This window comes from Lissotriton helveticus, chromosome 8 (assembly GCF_964261635.1).
Source record: "Lissotriton helveticus chromosome 8, aLisHel1.1, whole genome shotgun sequence".
Classification (NCBI taxonomy): Eukaryota; Metazoa; Chordata; class Amphibia; order Caudata; family Salamandridae; genus Lissotriton; species Lissotriton helveticus.
The window spans coordinates 252035614-252054145 of NC_136069.1; the positions used below are offsets into that span (position 1 = coordinate 252035614).

Consider the following 18532-nt stretch of genomic DNA (forward strand, 5'->3'; position numbering starts at 1 on the left):
AATATTACTGCCTTAGGTCTACCGCCCTCAGCCTGCCTTTTTATGCATTTATTTTTAGAGACTGTAGGGGCCAATCATCCCCAGATGTAACTACTGATGCTTGCCTGCAAGGTTGTCAACATGGGTATCTTACAGGTTTACTGTTGAAGAACATCACGCATTTGTGGTAGTGCCATCGTTTTAAGGAGAGCTATGTGCCCCATCATGTTCAGGGGAAAGGGGCTCCAACTTGTCATGTGTCCCTTAACTTTACACAGCAGAGGAATTATATTAATTTCCCAGCATTCTTTTAATCTTTTGGGATCCCGATGGCAACTCTTGTGGATCGGCCAGTGCCGGAATTATAGTTTGCATCCCAATTCATGTACAGCCCAGCTACCTCACCATAGATCTCTAGCATATGACTCAACCACGGGGTTGAGCGGTCCACGCATTGAATATATAAAAGGACAGTCCTGTCTAGTGCCCCTACCAATAGGGAATTGCTGGGAGAGGACGCGGTTGACTCTGACTGTAGCCCATGGATATTTGTACAAAAACTTTACATACTTCTAGAATCTAGGACCACAATTAATCTTTTTTCAGAATGACGCGCAGAAAGGGACACTCAGCCAAATAAGACTGTCTCAAAGTCAGCTGTAGCATGACCAATTGTTCAACCACGGATCCCAATTAGGCTGACCTTGTGTTCACCCGTCTAACGCAATGCCGGATGCTTCTGGTTGGCATGAAGCCATTTTGGTTCTTGTGCACACGAGTTTTCACCTGTTTGATTAATCGATTCACCAGGGCCTTCAACACTAGTTTGACCTCCCAAGTTTATCAGGGATATCAGTCTATAGGATGTGCAGTTCGGTGCCATTTAGGTAGGACGGCCACGGTAGCGCCCTGGACATGGAGGGGAGAGTATTGCAACAGTCTCCACTCCATCCAGCATTACAAGGAAGTGTGGCTTCTGAGTGAATGCAAACCTTTTCAAGAATTCCATTGAGAATCTGTTTGGGACTGGTGCCTTCCTGGGTTGCATCTTGTGCAATGCTGTGAACAGATCTTCCTCTGATGGAGGCCTATCCAGATCAGCCCTTGCCCCAACTCTGCAACTATGGGGTGTGGGTAGGATGACCGCAGTAGCACCCCGGAAGTTGAGAGGGGGGATTGCGTCAGTCCTCGCTTTGTCCAGCATTGCAAAGAGACTTGGGATCAGAGTGAATGCAAACCTTTTCACGAATTCCATTGGGAATCAGTTTGAGACTGGCATCACGGATTGAATTTTGTGCAATGCTGTGAACAGATCTTCCTTCTATAGAGGCCTATCGAGATATGACCCTGCCCTCCTGGGAGAGACGTGGCACCACCAACTCTGCAGCTATGGGGTTTTGTTGTGGTGCCCTACCCGAAGGGTTGATTGATAAAATCTCTCATACAATTGTGCAAACTCTTAGGCTATTGCCATGGCGTCATGGGTCACCTGCAGTCTTATCGGCACACCTGGGGGACAAAAATGTTTTGCATTGAATTAGTCGCTAGTCTATGTATTAATTTTCCGATCTTATCCCTGAATTCATACAGTATACTTACGGATTCGGACGGGGCAACCTTGGCCCTCCCTAGAAGCTCCTGCTTAATGGCATCCTGGCTGCTTCAACTCATCAGTGTGTTTCTGTGTTAACCTTCTGAGCCAAATGGTGTTCCAATTCCCAGATCTGCTTTTCCAAGGTCTTAATCTTTCTCATTTTCTTTTTTCCTGCCTGTTAAATATGCTATTTTTTCCCACTTAGGAATGCTTTCATGGCATCCCATAGCATAATCTGGGAGATATAGGGGTGCAGTTAACTTTGTAATAAAATTCTATCTATTTAAAATGTCCTGGGACCTTATGTCCTTGGACCACCTAGCCAGAAGGCAGCTGTGCAGGTTAGTTCTGCTTACCCCTAACCCCCACTGTAATCTCTATCGGAGAGTGATCAGGCAAAACCCACGGGGGGGGGGGGACGACACAACTAACGTCAGTGTACCGGGTTGCGCTTATATGCGTCTCCGCGCCGTCACTTACATGCTGGTAGGGATCCATTACAGAAATGCACGGTGCGACCTAGCAGGAGCACTGCTGAAGAAACTTTTCTGGATCTAGTTTTCTGTGTGGGGAAAATTTCAAGGTGAGGAATTTGTGATTAGCCAGAAGGTAAGAAACGTGTTCTTTAATGACTTCAGTTTAATTATTATGCCCATGGAGATTCAGTATTGTGGCTATAAATCAAATTGACAAATGTACAATGTAAAGGGCACGGGTAGGCACTCGGCTGTCTGTATCATTAATGTCTTACTTGACTCCCCATCTTTCAGTCTGTCTCTACTTGGCCATCTCCCCTCCATCTCTTGGTCCGTCTTCTCTTTCTGACCAGCTTTTCGTTTCACCCTTTCTCCATCTTCATCGTTTTCTCACTGGCTCTCCCTCTCTTTTCCTTTGGCCTACACCTAAGGCTGTGATGAGATGACGAAGGTGGCTCACGAACAATCCCAGGCAATGCAAGGCTTAAGCCTAAAGCTACCCTGACTCCCTGTATACGCGAAACGGGAGCGTGTCACACATGGGGTGACGTAGAGACATGTCCGAACGCTGAGGCCGGAACCTGCACTTTCCCAGTCTGAGCAATCAGTTAGATGGCCAACAATCCGATTTACATACCGTGGCTGCTGCTCGACCCTGGGGTCGACATTTCTTTATCGTACAAATATTTGTTAATAGCATATCGTTCCCCATTTGTAAAATAAAAGGGCAGGAGGGTGGAACCACAACACCCTTAAATGCGAGCCCTGTTGCAAACTCACCGCAATACCCAAGGGGGTACCCCACGGGCGGGAACCGCGCCAAAGAAACATGACCCTCATTTTTATCTTGAACAGTTGACCGATATGCGTCCATCTGGTTTGTGTCCATGGTGTTTTTAATATTATGACTCACTTTGCCCTTATCCAGCCACATGGTGGCAGGATTGTGCAAAGCATTAGAGTTGATGACGGACCCAACCTTTAAAACCTCAACTCTTGTCTGTGTAGTTCGGCACTTAAGTATGCATTTTTAAATCTGATTACAAAACTGCTGTTTACCATTATTTTCGTTGAACACAATTTCCCCCCAGTTCTGAGGTATAATTCTGCAATTACTCCAAAATGATCGTACCTTGATGGTTCCACTGGCGTGCTTTATTCTCAAATAAAGTTCACCCTCGGGCTAGAGAGCGTTAATCTACATTTTTGTTTCCCAGTATTTCTTGGAAAAGTAATTGTACTTGTAGTTCTAAAAAGATGGCTCAGTTCTCAAAACATATGGCAGTTCAAGAGAACTCTTGCGCAAACACGTGTGTTTATTTGAGAGAGTTGTTCATTTTTCTGAGGAACTTTCCTAAGTGACAGGCTACTCTTTTCGAAACATAACTGCTACGTTTTTCGCGCCCTCATGTGACATTTTCATATGTTCAGTGTGCAATTGAGTGTCAATTAAAGGCCTTATGTGTGACACTTTGAGTGACCCTTAACCGCACGTACCAAAAAGCATTTATAAGGCGATAACCTACAGGTTTGACACTATTTTGTGTAGAACAGTGTTCTAGAAACGGCAAAGGAAATGTATGAAGTTTCTGGTTTTTAAACTCGAGTGGCAGTGGGACCAAGATGGATAACTAGAGGGTGCAATAATAGTTAAAAATATTTAAAAACAACCTATTTCTCACCTTAAGAGAGCTGCTTCATTACATGTACATCATGCTTGAATACTCATTTTCAGTAAAGGTATTAGTTTACGTTTTTTGTACCAAAAGTATGCAACATTTGGTGTGACTGACTTTAAATGTAGAGTATGCATCACATAAAATTATAAGTGTACTGTACTTTGTCAGAGAACAGATCATAGGTTTGTATTTTCCTCCAAGTTTCATGGTATTAAACTGTTAAATAACATCAGGATGACCTCATTGCAGCCACCGTGTTGCCGGCTGATTCAGCAGAAGTGAGGGGCACAGGCAGGTCCATTTGAAACCAAACCTGGTTGAGCCAGGTGGTCCGTTCCATAGAACAGGTCTGAATTTATTCCACGCTGCAGTCCTGCCAGGAGTTACAGGCCTCATGACCGCACGCTGAAGAGTGCTCTGTACTATGTAGCTGCTTCTCTGCTGCTTGAAGTGCTCACAGCCTGCCTGCTGCCTCAGTAGTCTGGGCTTTTTGCTGCCGGGCGCTCGTAGCAGAGTCTGGCGTCCTTGTAAGTCTTCACTCCTTGTGGCTAGGATAGCTCTCAGTTTTAATTGTGCACTCGCTCCCTGCTGATGCATGCATGTGAGTCATATTACCAAAGGAAATGGCAAATTCTTCTCAACATACTTCCTGAGGCTGCCAGAACAACCCACATTTTTCTAATCTTCCATTGTAAATTCATTTCTCAAAGGCCTCTTACATCTGTTCCCACCTTCCCATTTCATTATGCCTTAGTAGAACCTTAATTTGCTTTTCACCTTTCTGATGTGCGCTCCACTTGAACCTCTGCATAATACCCCCTCGGCTGCTTATTATCAAAACAGCCTTCTTAGTGGCAATCACGTCTGCCAGGAGGGTTAAGGCTCTGTCATCCAAGCCTCCTTACCTGGCTATCTTTCCTGATAAGTTGGTGCTTCGCACTAGGGCCTCTTTCTTGCCAAAGATGGTAACACCATTCCATGTGGGTAAATCTGTCACCTTGCCCACTTTTTCCGCTACTCTGCACCCCTCTAAAGAAGTTGAGCAACTCCGCCATCTGGACCCAAAAAGAGCATTGTCGTCCTACCTTGAATGCAGTAAAGATTTCAAGGTGGGCGACCAACTCTTTGTGGGGTACACAGGAACTAAGAAAGGTCATGCATGCAGGAGAAGACTATCTCATGATGGGTTGTCCTCTGCATCAAAATGTGCTACACTCTAGCCAAAAAGCAGCCTTCTGAAGGCTTAAGGGCTTATTCCACCAGAGCTAAGGCTGCTACCATGGTGTTGCAACGTAGAGTTCTAGGCCTTGGCTTTTGTCAGGCAGCAAAGGGTGAATCCCTGCACATGTTTTCCAGTCACCATTGCCTAGACAGTCAGGTCTGCATGGACAGTATTTTTGGCCGCTCTGTCCTGCAGGACTTCCTGGTCTAAACTTGTCAGCAGTTACTCCCCTGGGGATGGTATTGCTTGGGCATCTCTTCTAAGGTAAGGAATCTGCGGACTGCTGTCTATCAGATGGACAAGTTACTTACCTTCGGTAACGCTTTATCTGGTAGAGACATGATCTAGCTGCAGATTCCTTACCGACTCACCCCATCCTGCCTGAGTTTATAGGGTCAGGGTTGTTCCCTTTCAGGGCCCTGTCAGTGCACTTCATAGATCCGCGCTTCTGTTATGGAAAGTCATGAAAAGTAACTGTAGGAAGCTGGCTCTGTATATGATATTATCACTAGGTAGTAATATCGTGCACAGAGTCCAGGGGTTACCCAAAGGTGGAGGGCGCTCAATGTAAAACCCAAAGTTCTCTATTAGTGGTAGTTTGTGCGAGCAGTCTTAAACCTAACACAGAAGAGTGTGACACTTACTGCACAACAGTGATCAATAATGGAGACACTTCTCAAGAAGATCAGGCCAATTTTATAAAATTAAACTTTGTTTGTACTTTATTTTAAGACCCACGTCATAATAATGAGGTAAGTAAGATTTTAAATACAAATACTATTCACTTGCAAAAATAAACACTGAAAACCTTTTTCACACTGTCCAATGTAATCCTACGGCGAAAACAATATTGTGGTTGAACAGGTATGTATCAAACTTTAAATTTCATTCTTCGGAGCTAAAAGACCGCGAGGGACAGGGATCAGGTAAGAACCAAGACTGCATCACCAGTGGCACAGGGGCAGCTGGGTGCAGTGGTCAATGCTTTCCGATGGAGACAGGGGGTGCCTGGAGCCACACTTCTTGCATGTAAGTAAATCGGTTGCAGGGGCCAAATTTTGGGGTTAGGTTAAGCACGTGGGTGGGGCACAAAGCAGTGCCAAACATACACCACCAGCTGCACAGGGGCAGCTCGGCGCAGGGTGCCTATTCAAAGTCGAGAGGCGAATTATTTTCAGAGGGGAATTTCTTAAAGGTAAATAGGCTGCAGGTGTGGCACCGGAAGTTGCAGGAGAAAGACCAATGGCAGTAGAGGTAAGTTGGGATGTAGTGGGTCATAGGGGCACAGACTGTTCAGCTCACCAAGGCCCAAGGCCTTCGGATGCAGGGGTGCCTTTCAATGTGCAAAGCTTCTTACCGGAGCCAGTCACGGTCGGAGGATGCCTCTGGGTTCCCACTGCAGGTGCTGACGTGGAAGGCAGGAAAGGTCAGTCAATGCTGGACACAAGGTCAGGATCGCATAGAAGACTTCACTGCACAGGTGGGCCACTCAGACTTAGGCTGTGGTCGTTTGGGGCAGAGTGAGCTGTGGGCACGGATCCACCTGGATCCAGAGTCTGTTTCTTCTGGACAGGTCTGCTGTCCTCAGGAGATTGGAGTCTTTATTTAAGGCAACTATCCTCCCAGGAGTTTTGGAGGTCACTGCTGTTTAAAAGGTGGCATGATTGTCGAAGCTTGAGACAGGCCAGTAGTGCTGGAGGCTAGTCAGTTGTTGTCTTCTGGCTTCTGCTGCAGGGTGCTTTCTTTCTTCTTAGTTCATTGCAGATCTGAGGACCAGGCCTGGGGGAGCCCCCTAAGTACTACATTTAGGAGGCAGTTTAGGGGAGTAGCTGGTAGGGCCAATGGGCACCTTACCTGGGGCGACTACACCTTCTATTATGCCACCCTCCTGTGGGATGGGGAATAGACCTAGCCCTGATTGGAGGGGTCCCCCCATACTCAAGATAGTGGGGACTGAGAGTTGTGCTTCACCTCGCTTCCATCCCCCCACCTTAGAGGTGGGCTTGGCAGAGGTGGGCACACTCCTATCTTTTTGAATTTTCCAGCTGCTTTACCCAATCGGGGGTGTAAATCGGGGCTGCGAGCAGCAGAGGCTGAGGGTCACATTACAGAGGCAGCAGGACTTTGCAGCTTCCCTTCTTCAAGCACTGGCCCATCCTGGGGGAGGAGAAATTATACCTCGACCAGGGTGTAAATTGTTTCTTGCCCTCGAGAGCAGGGACTCTCTACCCAGGGGGCCAGGAACTTGTCTGGTGGTGGCTGGCTGCCAAAGCCAGTCAGTGCCCACACCAGGGTTGGTAGGTTTTCAGGGGGTATCTCTGGTACCAAACAGCTCCACAACTATGCCAGTGAGAGAGTTATTAAAACATGTACTCAAACACTTGTGGGTTCAGTCAAGCCATAATGGTGCTGTGGAACACGAGTTGTCATGTTCCCAGCCTATGTACTCCATGGCTTCCCTGGCACTTACAATATTAGGGAATAGAACCTACTACTTTAGTGGCACCCCTGCTCAAGCAGATATGCCCACACCTGGGATATAATGCACCCTGCCTTAGGGCTGGTAAAGCATGCTGGAGAGGTGACAACCTAAATCTTAGGCAGTGTTGGCTGGCATGGCACACAGTGTGTCATGTTGATTTGGTGCTTTTTTCACCTCACAGGGGCATGCCACCTTCAGCAACAGTGACATGGTCCTATTGAGGGGTTCCAAGGGAACCCCCTTCAGCCTCCAGACTCTAGGGTACAAATTACTAGGGACTTACAGGGGGGGGGAGGGGGCAGAATTACCAATTCTGGAGATGTTTGTAGGGAAAGAATACTGGTACTGGGAACCTGTCCAGTAGGGACCCAGTACTCTACAGTCAAAGTTGCATCAAAAGCCAGTGTGTTTCCCGGTGTCAGCAGCAGGGTAGGTCAGAAGGCAGATACGACTCTCGTCGTCGGACCCAATTGGTGTCCTTTCAACCGCCGACAACTGTTGCATGACAATGAGCATACAGCTTAGGTCTACTATGGAAACTTGGGGTATGTAGTTTTACACTTACCTTCCGCTGTAGATAGTATGACACACGATCCTGAAGAAGTGTCCTGTACTTCATTGACTCCAGAGACACGAAACATGTAGATCATCTGAGAGTAGGGCCCTTACATCTAGACACCTCACGACTAGGTTAGGCCCCTCTCTACCTTTTAACTAGGCAGTTTACCTACAGAATAAAGTTGGGATAGGACTGACTGACCTATTTTAAACTCACCTTTTCACTACATTTACCCAAACTTGGCCTCTCACCCCCACTGCACCAACTGGTAGGAACAAAAGATCCCCAATAAAGAGCCCCAGTTTCGGGTGCCCGTCAGGTATTGCATCGCCGACCTGACGAGGGGCAGGCTCAAATGATGAAGCATGACTCCTAGCTTGCTGGGTGTGTGAGAGCCCTAGTTCCAAAAGGAGAATTCCCCCTCCTTCCTCCTTCCTTCTTGCATACACTAGTGGTCTATCTGTGACCTTACCACGGGTTTCTATTATTTCTTTTAAACCATCAGAGAGGAACTGTGTACCATTTTTTCAAATCTAGCCTCCTGGGGCACGTACACTGGACCTCGTTAAACTGGCCTCCAGTCCCTCCTTTTGTTGAACAAAACAACTTTGTGGGACAGGGCACACCAACATGCCCTTTGAGAGCTCCTTGGACGGTAGCACAGCAAAAAGGCAACAGGCCAACACAGCAGAGCAGTTAGCAGAGCGGCAGTACCTTATGGCAGCACAACAGCCCTTCTGGTAATTTGCAGATGTAGAGCCAGTGATGTTAGAATGCAGGTCCAAAAATGTCTGATTAGATGGGGGTCAGAGACCCATTACTTAAACACAAAAGTGACTTTGGCGTTAAGGTGACTTCAGAAGAACTCTCTGAAGTGCACAGGTCCCCTTTCAGCCCAGTCCTGTCTGCTAGCCTAGATATTGGTGGGTAAATCAGTAATTTGTGTGGAGACAGGAAATTGCCTATTCAAGTGAAGTTACCTCCTCTCTCTTGCCCAGAATGACCCATCAGTATGCATATGAAGTTGAGTGCCCTGTGTTGTGACAGTCTGGGAGGAATGCACCAATGCAGCCATCGCCCAGGCGTGTGTTAGAGAGTCTATCAGGCACACAGAGCAGTAAGTGCAGAGAAATGTCCACTTTCTAAAAAGAGGAGTCGGAAAAGGGTGAGGGATGTTACTTCTGCTATTTGCAGATACTCAAGAGGGACAGAGGGCCAAGGCCAATTTTGAATTTTCACCCTCTTATCGCCTTGCTGCAGAAGTACAAATTAAAAATGCTGACCCTGGCTAAGGTTCTTTCTGCCCTTGTCCTCGGAAATTAGAGAGTATCCCTAGACTTAAATGCCACTTACTTTTACGTGCTCGTCCTACAGATGCGGTCTTAGGTTTTGGTGAGGTTGAAGCATATCCAATTCTCTATTCTATCCTATGACCTCCATGGGTGTTTATGAATGTGATGATGGCTGTTGCTGCCCACCTTCCAGATCGGGAATAAATGAACTGGCTGCTCAAGGCAGGATTGCTGCAGTGAGTTGCACACCATCTTCAAATGACAACCACCCTTCTTTCATCCCTGGGGTTTTTCTATCTGATGCCTGCAAAAAGGATTCCCTACATAGGCGTCTTCCCGACTTGGTAGCATTAAAAGCATTTCATCCCTGCAACAAGCTCACTACATTGAGGATGCTATCCCGATGTTTCGGGCCCAATTCTGGGTCTCTAATTTTGGTCTTCTTCGACTAAGCTGCTGACCTCATGCATTCTCTGGGTCCCTTGTGCTCACTGGAGTGGAACCTCCGTTTCCACTGGGCACTTCAATAGAGCAGTCTTCCCAGGGGTTTTGAATTTAATAAAATATCTAATGTCCATGGGACAGGTTGCTTCATAAAACTACTTGTCCTGTTACAAAGTCCGCTAGTCCATTTGGTGCCGTGTAGTTTTGCGACAAATTATGGCAGAAATCTCATTATATAAGAGCTCTATAGGAAGCCCAAATAAGGGTAGAAGTCACCCAGAGAATTTGAAGGTGGCGACCACACAGAGGGGCTTTCATGGCGAATGTCTGACGTCACAGGAGGGTGGACATGACCCCAAATAATTGATAACACCTAGAAGGGAGAATAAAAGACTACAAAGAGACGATTCTGGACCCAGCCGCTACATGGCATAATAATGTACAGAATGTGAATCTGTGGCAAATTTCTCACACCCGTAAGTAACCATTTCGTTTAGGCAGGCTTGCTGTTTGATTAGGAGTGTTCCAATGTTTAACATGTACATATTGAACATTAAGGAGTCCAGAACGCGGCCTTAGTTTAGTTTATATATATATATATATATATATATATATAGATATATATAGAGAGAGAGAGAGAGAGAGAGAGAGAGATTTTTTTATCTCCCACCTTTACCTGACTCCACTTGTTTGTATATAAAAAATATGACCTTTAATAAGGTCGGCAGCAGTCCTAAATTTATCCCTCTTCTCCTCTCTTCCCCCACTCCCCCTCCTAGACAAACTGTGTAGACTAATGAATGCCTTCTTGAAGTTACTATAAATCTAGCTTTTGGGGTCACACTTAAGGCCTTCTTGTGAATGGAATGGAGAATTGATCTCCGCCCCGATTCTGGGATAATACTGCTGGTAAAGTAGTCAGTAAACGGGCATCTTGGTTTTTTTTTTCCTCCCATAACTTGGGTTGAACGTCTCTGTTTGATTTCAGTCCCAGGCCGCAAATAATTAGGAAACTTATCAGAAGCATCAATATTAGCATACAACCAGTTACTAAGCTAGAATGTTTATTGGAAAGCATAAGCTCAGAAGCATTGTCCTATAAACATTGCACATCTTGCTTATCACTATTTCTGAAAATTAACATTTAGCTTTTGAATGCTGTCTGTATTGTTATCTTGCAAAATTTTGCTAGAATCCGCTACTGCGTGATTTTGTGATGTTTCCTTACTTAAAGGTGTATAATTTCTCTCTTGCGCTTTTGGTTAGAGATTGTTGTCCCTAACGTTTTTATCAAAATGTAGGATCAGAATTGCTCTGAAAAGAGCTGCTGTTAACCTCTGGAAAAGCACTTTGATTCTATTGAAGAGATAGTGTTTAAAAAATAGATACGATTTCAGTATCAAAGTTGTTCTATGAAAACAGAGTTCTGGCTAAACACTATTGCTGCGGGTTCTTGTTCATCCTCGTCATCAAAAGTGCTGCCACTTATGATAACACCTCCTCCTTCCAGGGATAATACTGGACTCCCACACACCATTGTTTACATATTCAGATCTTCAGATATCTACAACCACACTACAGAAAATCCAAAGGCATGCCGACATCCCATCTACATCACGAGATACTCCTCACTAGAGCCAAAGAAAGGTACACTTCTCATACCTCTAGCAACATTGATGGTCTCAGCCATTGACCAGATTGAAACCTTCCAAGATGCTTGCTTGTGGAGTCAGTGTGGGATAACCAAACTTAATATTCTCTGCTCCTTGGACTAAGATAGACCAAGCCTCTTCTGCTGGTTGAAGACCACCTTGACCAAGCAGTTGCCGTTATATGATGCCTATGACCTCAAAATCTGATCCATTGTGTATGTTTGCGGGATAAAGTGATCACGACATGTCCTAGACATGCTTCTGCTCCAAACACCGCCACCACTTCTGATAATAGGAAAAGGCAAAAGTGTATGTGGTATGAATAGTGTGGAAAATAGCTATACCTTAATGTTCAGGACACTGTGTGCAATTCCACTAAACGTCTTGAAGAGTTAACCTTCAAGATCTACAGAACGAAATTCACCAGCTACCACAAAAACCAGTGGTAGAGCCTGTTTCATTGTCCCTAAAAGGAAACATTAACTTATTCTCCAGCAGGGGCTGTGATGTCATTGTATTGAAGGATGCATTTTCACATGTGCAGTAGGACGTTTGAATTATTCATACAGAATCCTTCAGAACTTCCAAATATGGGGTTCATGCACCTTCATGAAATGCATGACAGTGGTAGCAGTACATCCCATAAAAAGTAATCTACTTTCTACCCTCAATGCAGTTGGTTGATAAAAGACTTTATCCCAGCTGAAGGGTCAGCAAGTGTTTCAGACTACAGCATGTCTCATTCAAGTTCCGCTTTCTGCAAAAGGGTTGTCATATCAAATCAATCTTCTGAACCTTAGGACAGTGCATCTAGCTCTGAAATCTTTTGCCACCACTGAGACAAGTGTGATGCAGACAGAAAATGCTAGAATAATGTTTTATTGAACGTTTAGGGAGGCACAAAATCAAGAATTCTTGATCACCGTAACAGCCCAAGTAATCTGTCACTGGTGGTTTTTAGGATGGAATCTGATTAGCATTATTTCCCTGTACATTCCAATATGTAGGTGGTAATGTTCCATCATGCCACTCATGTCTTTTATATTCTGCATGTCGTCATGCCATATGCTGCAGCTGGACCACAGAGTAATGTGGTTCTAAATTGGGGACTGCCTTCTCACCCTAGCTGCATGACTTTGTAAGTAGATTGAAACTATGCTTACTTGTGTTTTTTTATTTTTTATTTTATGCTCAGTATTGTGAACCATTTCACTTCGGGGAACTGTGCTTTAGGCATTACATTAGCAGACCTGCAAAATGTATACAATGTGGTTCTATCATCGTTTTCAGTAAGTTTGTGAAGTTGTGCAAGAAGTATACAATGTGTTCTTAGTGCCAGTAATGCAGTTATCTGTTAATTGAGTTGCATGGACCCTTGTCTGCTTTCTGGCTACCAGATACTTCTTCAGTGAACCTGCTTCAGCAACGTTGTACCGCCAGCCCTCTTGACCTAGTGTGGGCCCTAGGACATTTGTGCCATGTGCGGTTAAAAGTGTAACTTTAAAGGTCATCCTGCACTTGTGTATTGCCTGTTTAAAAAAAAAAAAGAAAATTACGTGATTGCAACAAGTTTGTAGACAATGCGTGTCTGGTATGTCAGTTCCTATATTGTTTATTGAAAATTTAGCCAAACACAGATATGCCGACTATATAAAAATATATATATCAAGTGAAATTGTTTGTTTTTAAAGTTGCCATGGGTGATAAGAATGCTTGTGTATTTGTTCCCTTTCATTACTAGGCGAAGCAGTGAACCAAAGCAACATACCTTCTCAGCAGAACCGTTTCCCAGATTATCTAGAGGCCCTACCGGGCACTAACGTGGATCTTGGGACACTAGAAGGAGAAGCCATGAATGTAGAGGGAGAAGAACTAATGCCCAGCCTGCAGGAGGCTTTGAGTTCTGACATTCTGAATGACATGGAATCTGTGCTGGCAGCTACCAAACTAGATAAAGAGAGCTTTCTCACATGGTTATAGGAGGTACTTTTGAAACATCTGTGAAGGATCTAAAAATGAGACATCTCTGTACCGGAAGTGAAAAACAAGCCTTTCTTAGAGACTTTTGACTTCTCTTCAGGAAAGATAAACATTCAACAAGATTCTTTCAGCCAAAATATTTGCCCTTCCCTGGACACTGCTGCTTTGTATTGTTTTGCTGACCTCTTCCTCAGTTGAGAGCCCGAAGAATCAACCTTTGTTTAATGTGTTTCATTTGCCGACGCAAGTATTGGTTAAAATGGCAAAAAGTGACCGAATGGGAAATTAGTTCAATGTTCTCTACTTTTATTTTGTGGATATGATTTTAGCCATTTTTGATTGTATTTTAAACATCTGCATGTTCACTCCTCCTCTCCAGCCTGTAAAAAAAAAAGGGTGTACATTACATGATGGTCTGGCAATCCAAAAATGACGCAAGTGATAAAAAACTCAGTGCTGATTTGGGAGATGCCGCAAACCAGGACTACAGGCTCTTTGCATGTTTTTAAATACTCCCAGTTTCTTTATAACTGGCAAAGTGCTTTTGGTCGTCATATATTTTTATGATTGTGATTAAAGTTTTTCTTATATATCACTTTTACCATATACAAAACAGTGTTTTTTTTATCATGTTAAATATGGTGTCAGATAAAAGCGAGCTATTGTGTAAGTGGTGGGAGAGGTAGTGTGCCCATACCTGGTTTGGTACTAACAGGTCAAATGATGGGGCCGCTGAGGAAAAAGACTGGTTTTGAGTTGCCTTATTCTGCTAGACACTCCACTGCACGTATATTAAGGTGATAGCTTGTTAGTATAATCAAGGTCAGGTGATTTTCGTCAAAGTGTAGTTCAGGAACTTAGGTAGTTTGTTTGATAGTGAAATCACAATGCGTGCATTTCAGTCTTATTTAAATGTCTGTTTTTATATATGTCAGCTATAACTTGAACAAGGTAGTTTTCTTATTCTGTAATTCCCATCATACATATATATATATTTTTATGGTATTGGATTATATTTTTCTGATAAATAGCCAGTGTTGTCTTTTCTTCTATGGATGTTTTTGATAAAGACACGTGTAATAGTGGTCTGGAGGAATTTGACTGGTGAGGGTTATAAGGTGGTCACGTTTTTGCGCATGTTTTTTGAAAGGCATTAGTAAACAGCGGTAAGGAGTGGTTTTTTTTTTTAATAGATGAAAGCAACAATCTGAACATGTGGAGGAATAAAAGGCGGTCTTCTCCTCTTCTATGTAATGGAGTTAAAACAATTGTTTTTAACTACAACATTTTACAACACTACGGCCCACTTGTGTAATGAAAAGTAAGGACAGTTTATAGAGAAGATTGCAGGGAAAAGTGTTAGTGGGCGTTGTGATTAGGCAATGGAGTGTACATAATATAGTAGATTGTAGTTGGATGAAAGATGAATAAATGACTGTACTCATTATTTTTTACAGACATACATGTTATGCTTTGTTTTTGCTGCAAGCATTGTCACTGTTTCCAAAGAGTATTTTTTAAAGGAACAAATGAGCATGATCAACTTTTTTAGTATAAGCTATGAAGTATTTTTCTATGAAATTGAACACTAAACTGCTTATACATTAATTGGTATAATTGGTGTAGGTACTGACACAAACTGGGAGTTCTTGAATTGCTCAAACATTAAAACTTTGATATATTTTAATAAAAATCAAACTTTGAGAGATTTCTCATTTTGATGTTTCAGTGAAACATGGAAAACTTGTTCTGCTGGAACTTTGTGTATTTATGAAAAACAGTTTCGTTTTGCATCGTTTGAAAAGCTAAATGAATACATCAAATTATAATCCAGTGGTAAAGAAATGTATTTTGAATCAAAAATAACATTTTGCTATTCCGTGCTACGTTTTCTTTGAATTGATATGACACTAATGGAAAGAAATCTGTTTATTTTATTACGGAGTAGAAAGCAGGTCTGCCACTCTAATCCCAGAGTAACATATTGAAATCTGTAACTGATTGAATGATAAACCTGAGATATTTACATCATGATGTAGGTCTTAGAATATTAAAACATTCATCCTTTGCTTTTCCTATGTGTTTGTTATTGGTTATAAAAAAAAGCATATATGTGATTCACTGACAGCAAACTGTAATGTCACAGAATTTATGCTTTATCCATTTAAACTTGTTGAAATGGTTTATTCTTAATAGACCTACTCTTTTGAAGAAAATATTTATGTATGCTACTTTAAAATTAAGTTAACATTGAGGTGGCAGAAAATGGCATAGATAGAAAATTTTCCAATAAGTGTTTGAACATAAGCAATGCAAAAAATCACAAAATGTAATACTAAAGGTTTTGCACGTTGGATGAAATTGTATCGTATTCTTTATTTGAAAGCATGTTTTTATACAATTAGTTTTGCCTAAAGTTAGGGTCAACTTCTCTCTGCTGTGTCTAGGACGAACTCATTTGTAAATGTTTTATTATAGAAAACCCTTTAATGCACACAATAAATACATGTAATATTATATGAAGTTGTTTAAATGAGTGCTTTTCTTAAATGTTATCAGCATACCTGTTTGCTAGTTATATTATGTGGTTTGTGTTGTTAATAAAGTTAAGGGTGCTTCCTTTGTTCAGAAACACATAGCTTGCATAAATGTTTAAAATGAACAGCAAACTCTATCTAAACTTTTCCACATGTTACATAGTAGTTTTCATAAAATAACAATCATGTTTTAAACTGCAGTTAGTTACCTAGTGAGGGTTTTTCTTCCCTTGGATATAATGTTTGTCACCCTTGACTTGCATTGGTAGATTATATATATTACTGAGTATCTACAGGGCAATTTTCGAATACAGTAGCCCTCTATGAATGATGTACATTTAGTGTTCTTAACAGGTTATTTGTTTTATAGGTCTGTGTTCCTTCTCTCATTCTGTATGACATAATGTGCTGTTTTGCATTCTGCTCAATTTAGGTTGCCCATGCATAAGGAGCAGGACGGTGTGAGTGTCTTGCTAGACAACCATAGTAATCACCACCCTTGTTTGCAGTTTGCTTTATTCCGGGTTTGACGAACTAATTTTGAATACGGAAAGGCCATCTTATGTCCTGTTATGTCTCTTATAAGAGAACTCATATTGCCTATTCAGTTTTCTTTGCCTAGTTATGTGCAACCCAGATAGAACCATAATATAATTTACCTTAGTAGCAGTTGCAGCCTTCTACCAGATTGATGGAAATCTCCATTTCTCCTTCCCGCCCTTGCTGCTCACCTCCACTGTCTTTGCAACAGTGACTAAAATGTCCATCTCAGAAATTCTAAAGACTGCAGCACCTCAAAAAATATCTGGTGTAGATAATAGCCTGTTCGAGGCATGTGGGCTGCTGAATTCATATCTATAGCACAGATCGCCGCCTAGTGTTGGGTCCGGATGATTGCACATTGTTGTCCTGGAAGACTCTTCGAAGTATCACGACATAGGTGGCTCCTCCCCTGGACTACAGTGCGCATGGGCATCGACTCCATCCCCAGATTGTTTTTTTTTTCGCCATTGAGTTCGGATGTACTTTCGTTCTCTCCAGTTCGGAATCGACAATATTCTCGAGGCCAAAAGGCCTTTTTCTCTTATCGTCGGTATTGTTTGCGTTCGGTGCCCGGTTCTGTTCGGACTCGCCTCCCGAGTTCGACATCCAGGGAGTCGCGTGACTCTTTGGTGCTCGAGGCCCAGTCGGCGCAGCAAAACCCTCGACGACGCGACATGGAACGGAGCCCGTTCAAGAAGTGTCCCGTGTGCGGATCGAAGTACCCACACATCGACGTCCACCCGGTGTGCAACAAGTGCCTATCGCCGGACCACGATGAAGCCAACTGTATGGCTTGTTCCCGATTTCGTTCGAAGAAAACGCTTCGGCGCGTGGCGCGCATGGAGGCCCGGCAGTCGGCCCCGGCACCGGTGGACATCTTCGACAGCGAGGAAGCAGACGAACACGACGTTCAGCTGCAGATTTCACCTCCAGCGGAAGAAGTCGACTACGACTATCAAGTGGATGTCCAAGGCCTACCCGTACAAGAAGTAGTCGACGAGGTAGGAGACGACGATGAGGCCTATGGGGCCATGGAAGATAGCTCAGAGGACGAGCTATGCCCCGTTCGAACACTTACGAAGGCTCAGGTCGAGGGTTCGCCTATCGGCCTTACCCAAGACCTTCTACCAAAATCCACGGCCCGCCTCCCGGTCCGGCTATGGACACTTCGACAGAGCCGCCATTACCGAAACCGAAAGTGAAACGTTCGGTGTCCACACTACCTAAAGTGGTTCAGGCGCCTTCGAAACCGAAACCTTCTGCGACACCCTCGTCTTCCGAGGTGTCGGGACAGCCCAGGTCGAATAAGCCTGTCGACCCGGCAAAGTCGGTGAAATCCGTCCAGCCGAAGCAGACCAAAGGCGTCGAGCAGAAGCCCAAGAAGGCCGTCCAGACTCAGTCGAGCAAGGGCGTCGAGCCGAAGTCCGGGTCGGGCGTCGAGCCGAAGCCAAGCAAGGGCGCGGAGCCGAGGGCCGCAAAGGGCGTCGAGCCGAAGACCAGCAAGGGCATTGAGCCAAAGATTGGTGCCCCTAAAGCGGTTGCCCAGGACGCCAACACGGTCAAGCCTCGGACCGAACAGCCCAAGTCATCGACGCTCGAGTCTTCACACGTTGCTGGACCGAGGTAGTCTGTCATATCGGCGAAGCCGTCCGCTTCCTTCACAAAGCAGGTCTTGGACTCCCTCAAGCGTATCAGGGACAAGGCTTCGGCAGAAGACCCCAAAACGCCTTCCGCACCGAAGCAGTCGGTCCCCACCTCCAAGTCATCGACGCCACTCCTCTTCACGTTGCCGCCGAAGGTGGCACCGAAGGCCTTCGCACCACGGGCGGTGCCCGAAGCGAAATCGCAGAGTGCTGTGGGGTCGACGCCTACTCTCCCGGCTGGGGGCTTAACGCATCGACCACCATTAATGGAGGAACAGTCGGAACGTTTCATCGATGCCGACACTGGGAAGCTTACGCTTTACAAGCGAAAAATTACGGCGACGACACCTCTGGAGTCGTCTACCATTCCTTTGAAGCGCAAAAGGCCTGCTTCTGATTCACCGGTCTTGGTCGAACCACTGACTCCTCGGACTCAAAGGGTTGCCACGC

The 18532-nt window shown here is 44.3% G+C and overlaps 1 protein-coding gene across 5 annotated transcripts in view; it reads left to right on the forward strand.

The window, feature by feature from the left end:
- Positions 1-15882, forward strand: part of YAP1 (Yes1 associated transcriptional regulator) — a 202615-nt gene extending 186733 nt beyond the window's left edge. For 3 of the 5 annotated variants that reach the window (XM_078656999.1, XM_078657000.1, XM_078657002.1), the window contains one exon: positions 13121-15882. In XM_078656999.1, coding sequence (XP_078513125.1) covers positions 13121-13359 — 239 coding nt within the window. In that variant the 3' untranslated portion in view covers positions 13360-15882. The remainder of the gene's footprint in view (positions 1-13120) is intronic. The other 2 variants (XM_078657001.1, XM_078657003.1) reach the window with 1 other exon arrangement.
- The last annotated feature ends 2650 nt before the right edge of the window (positions 15883-18532 follow it).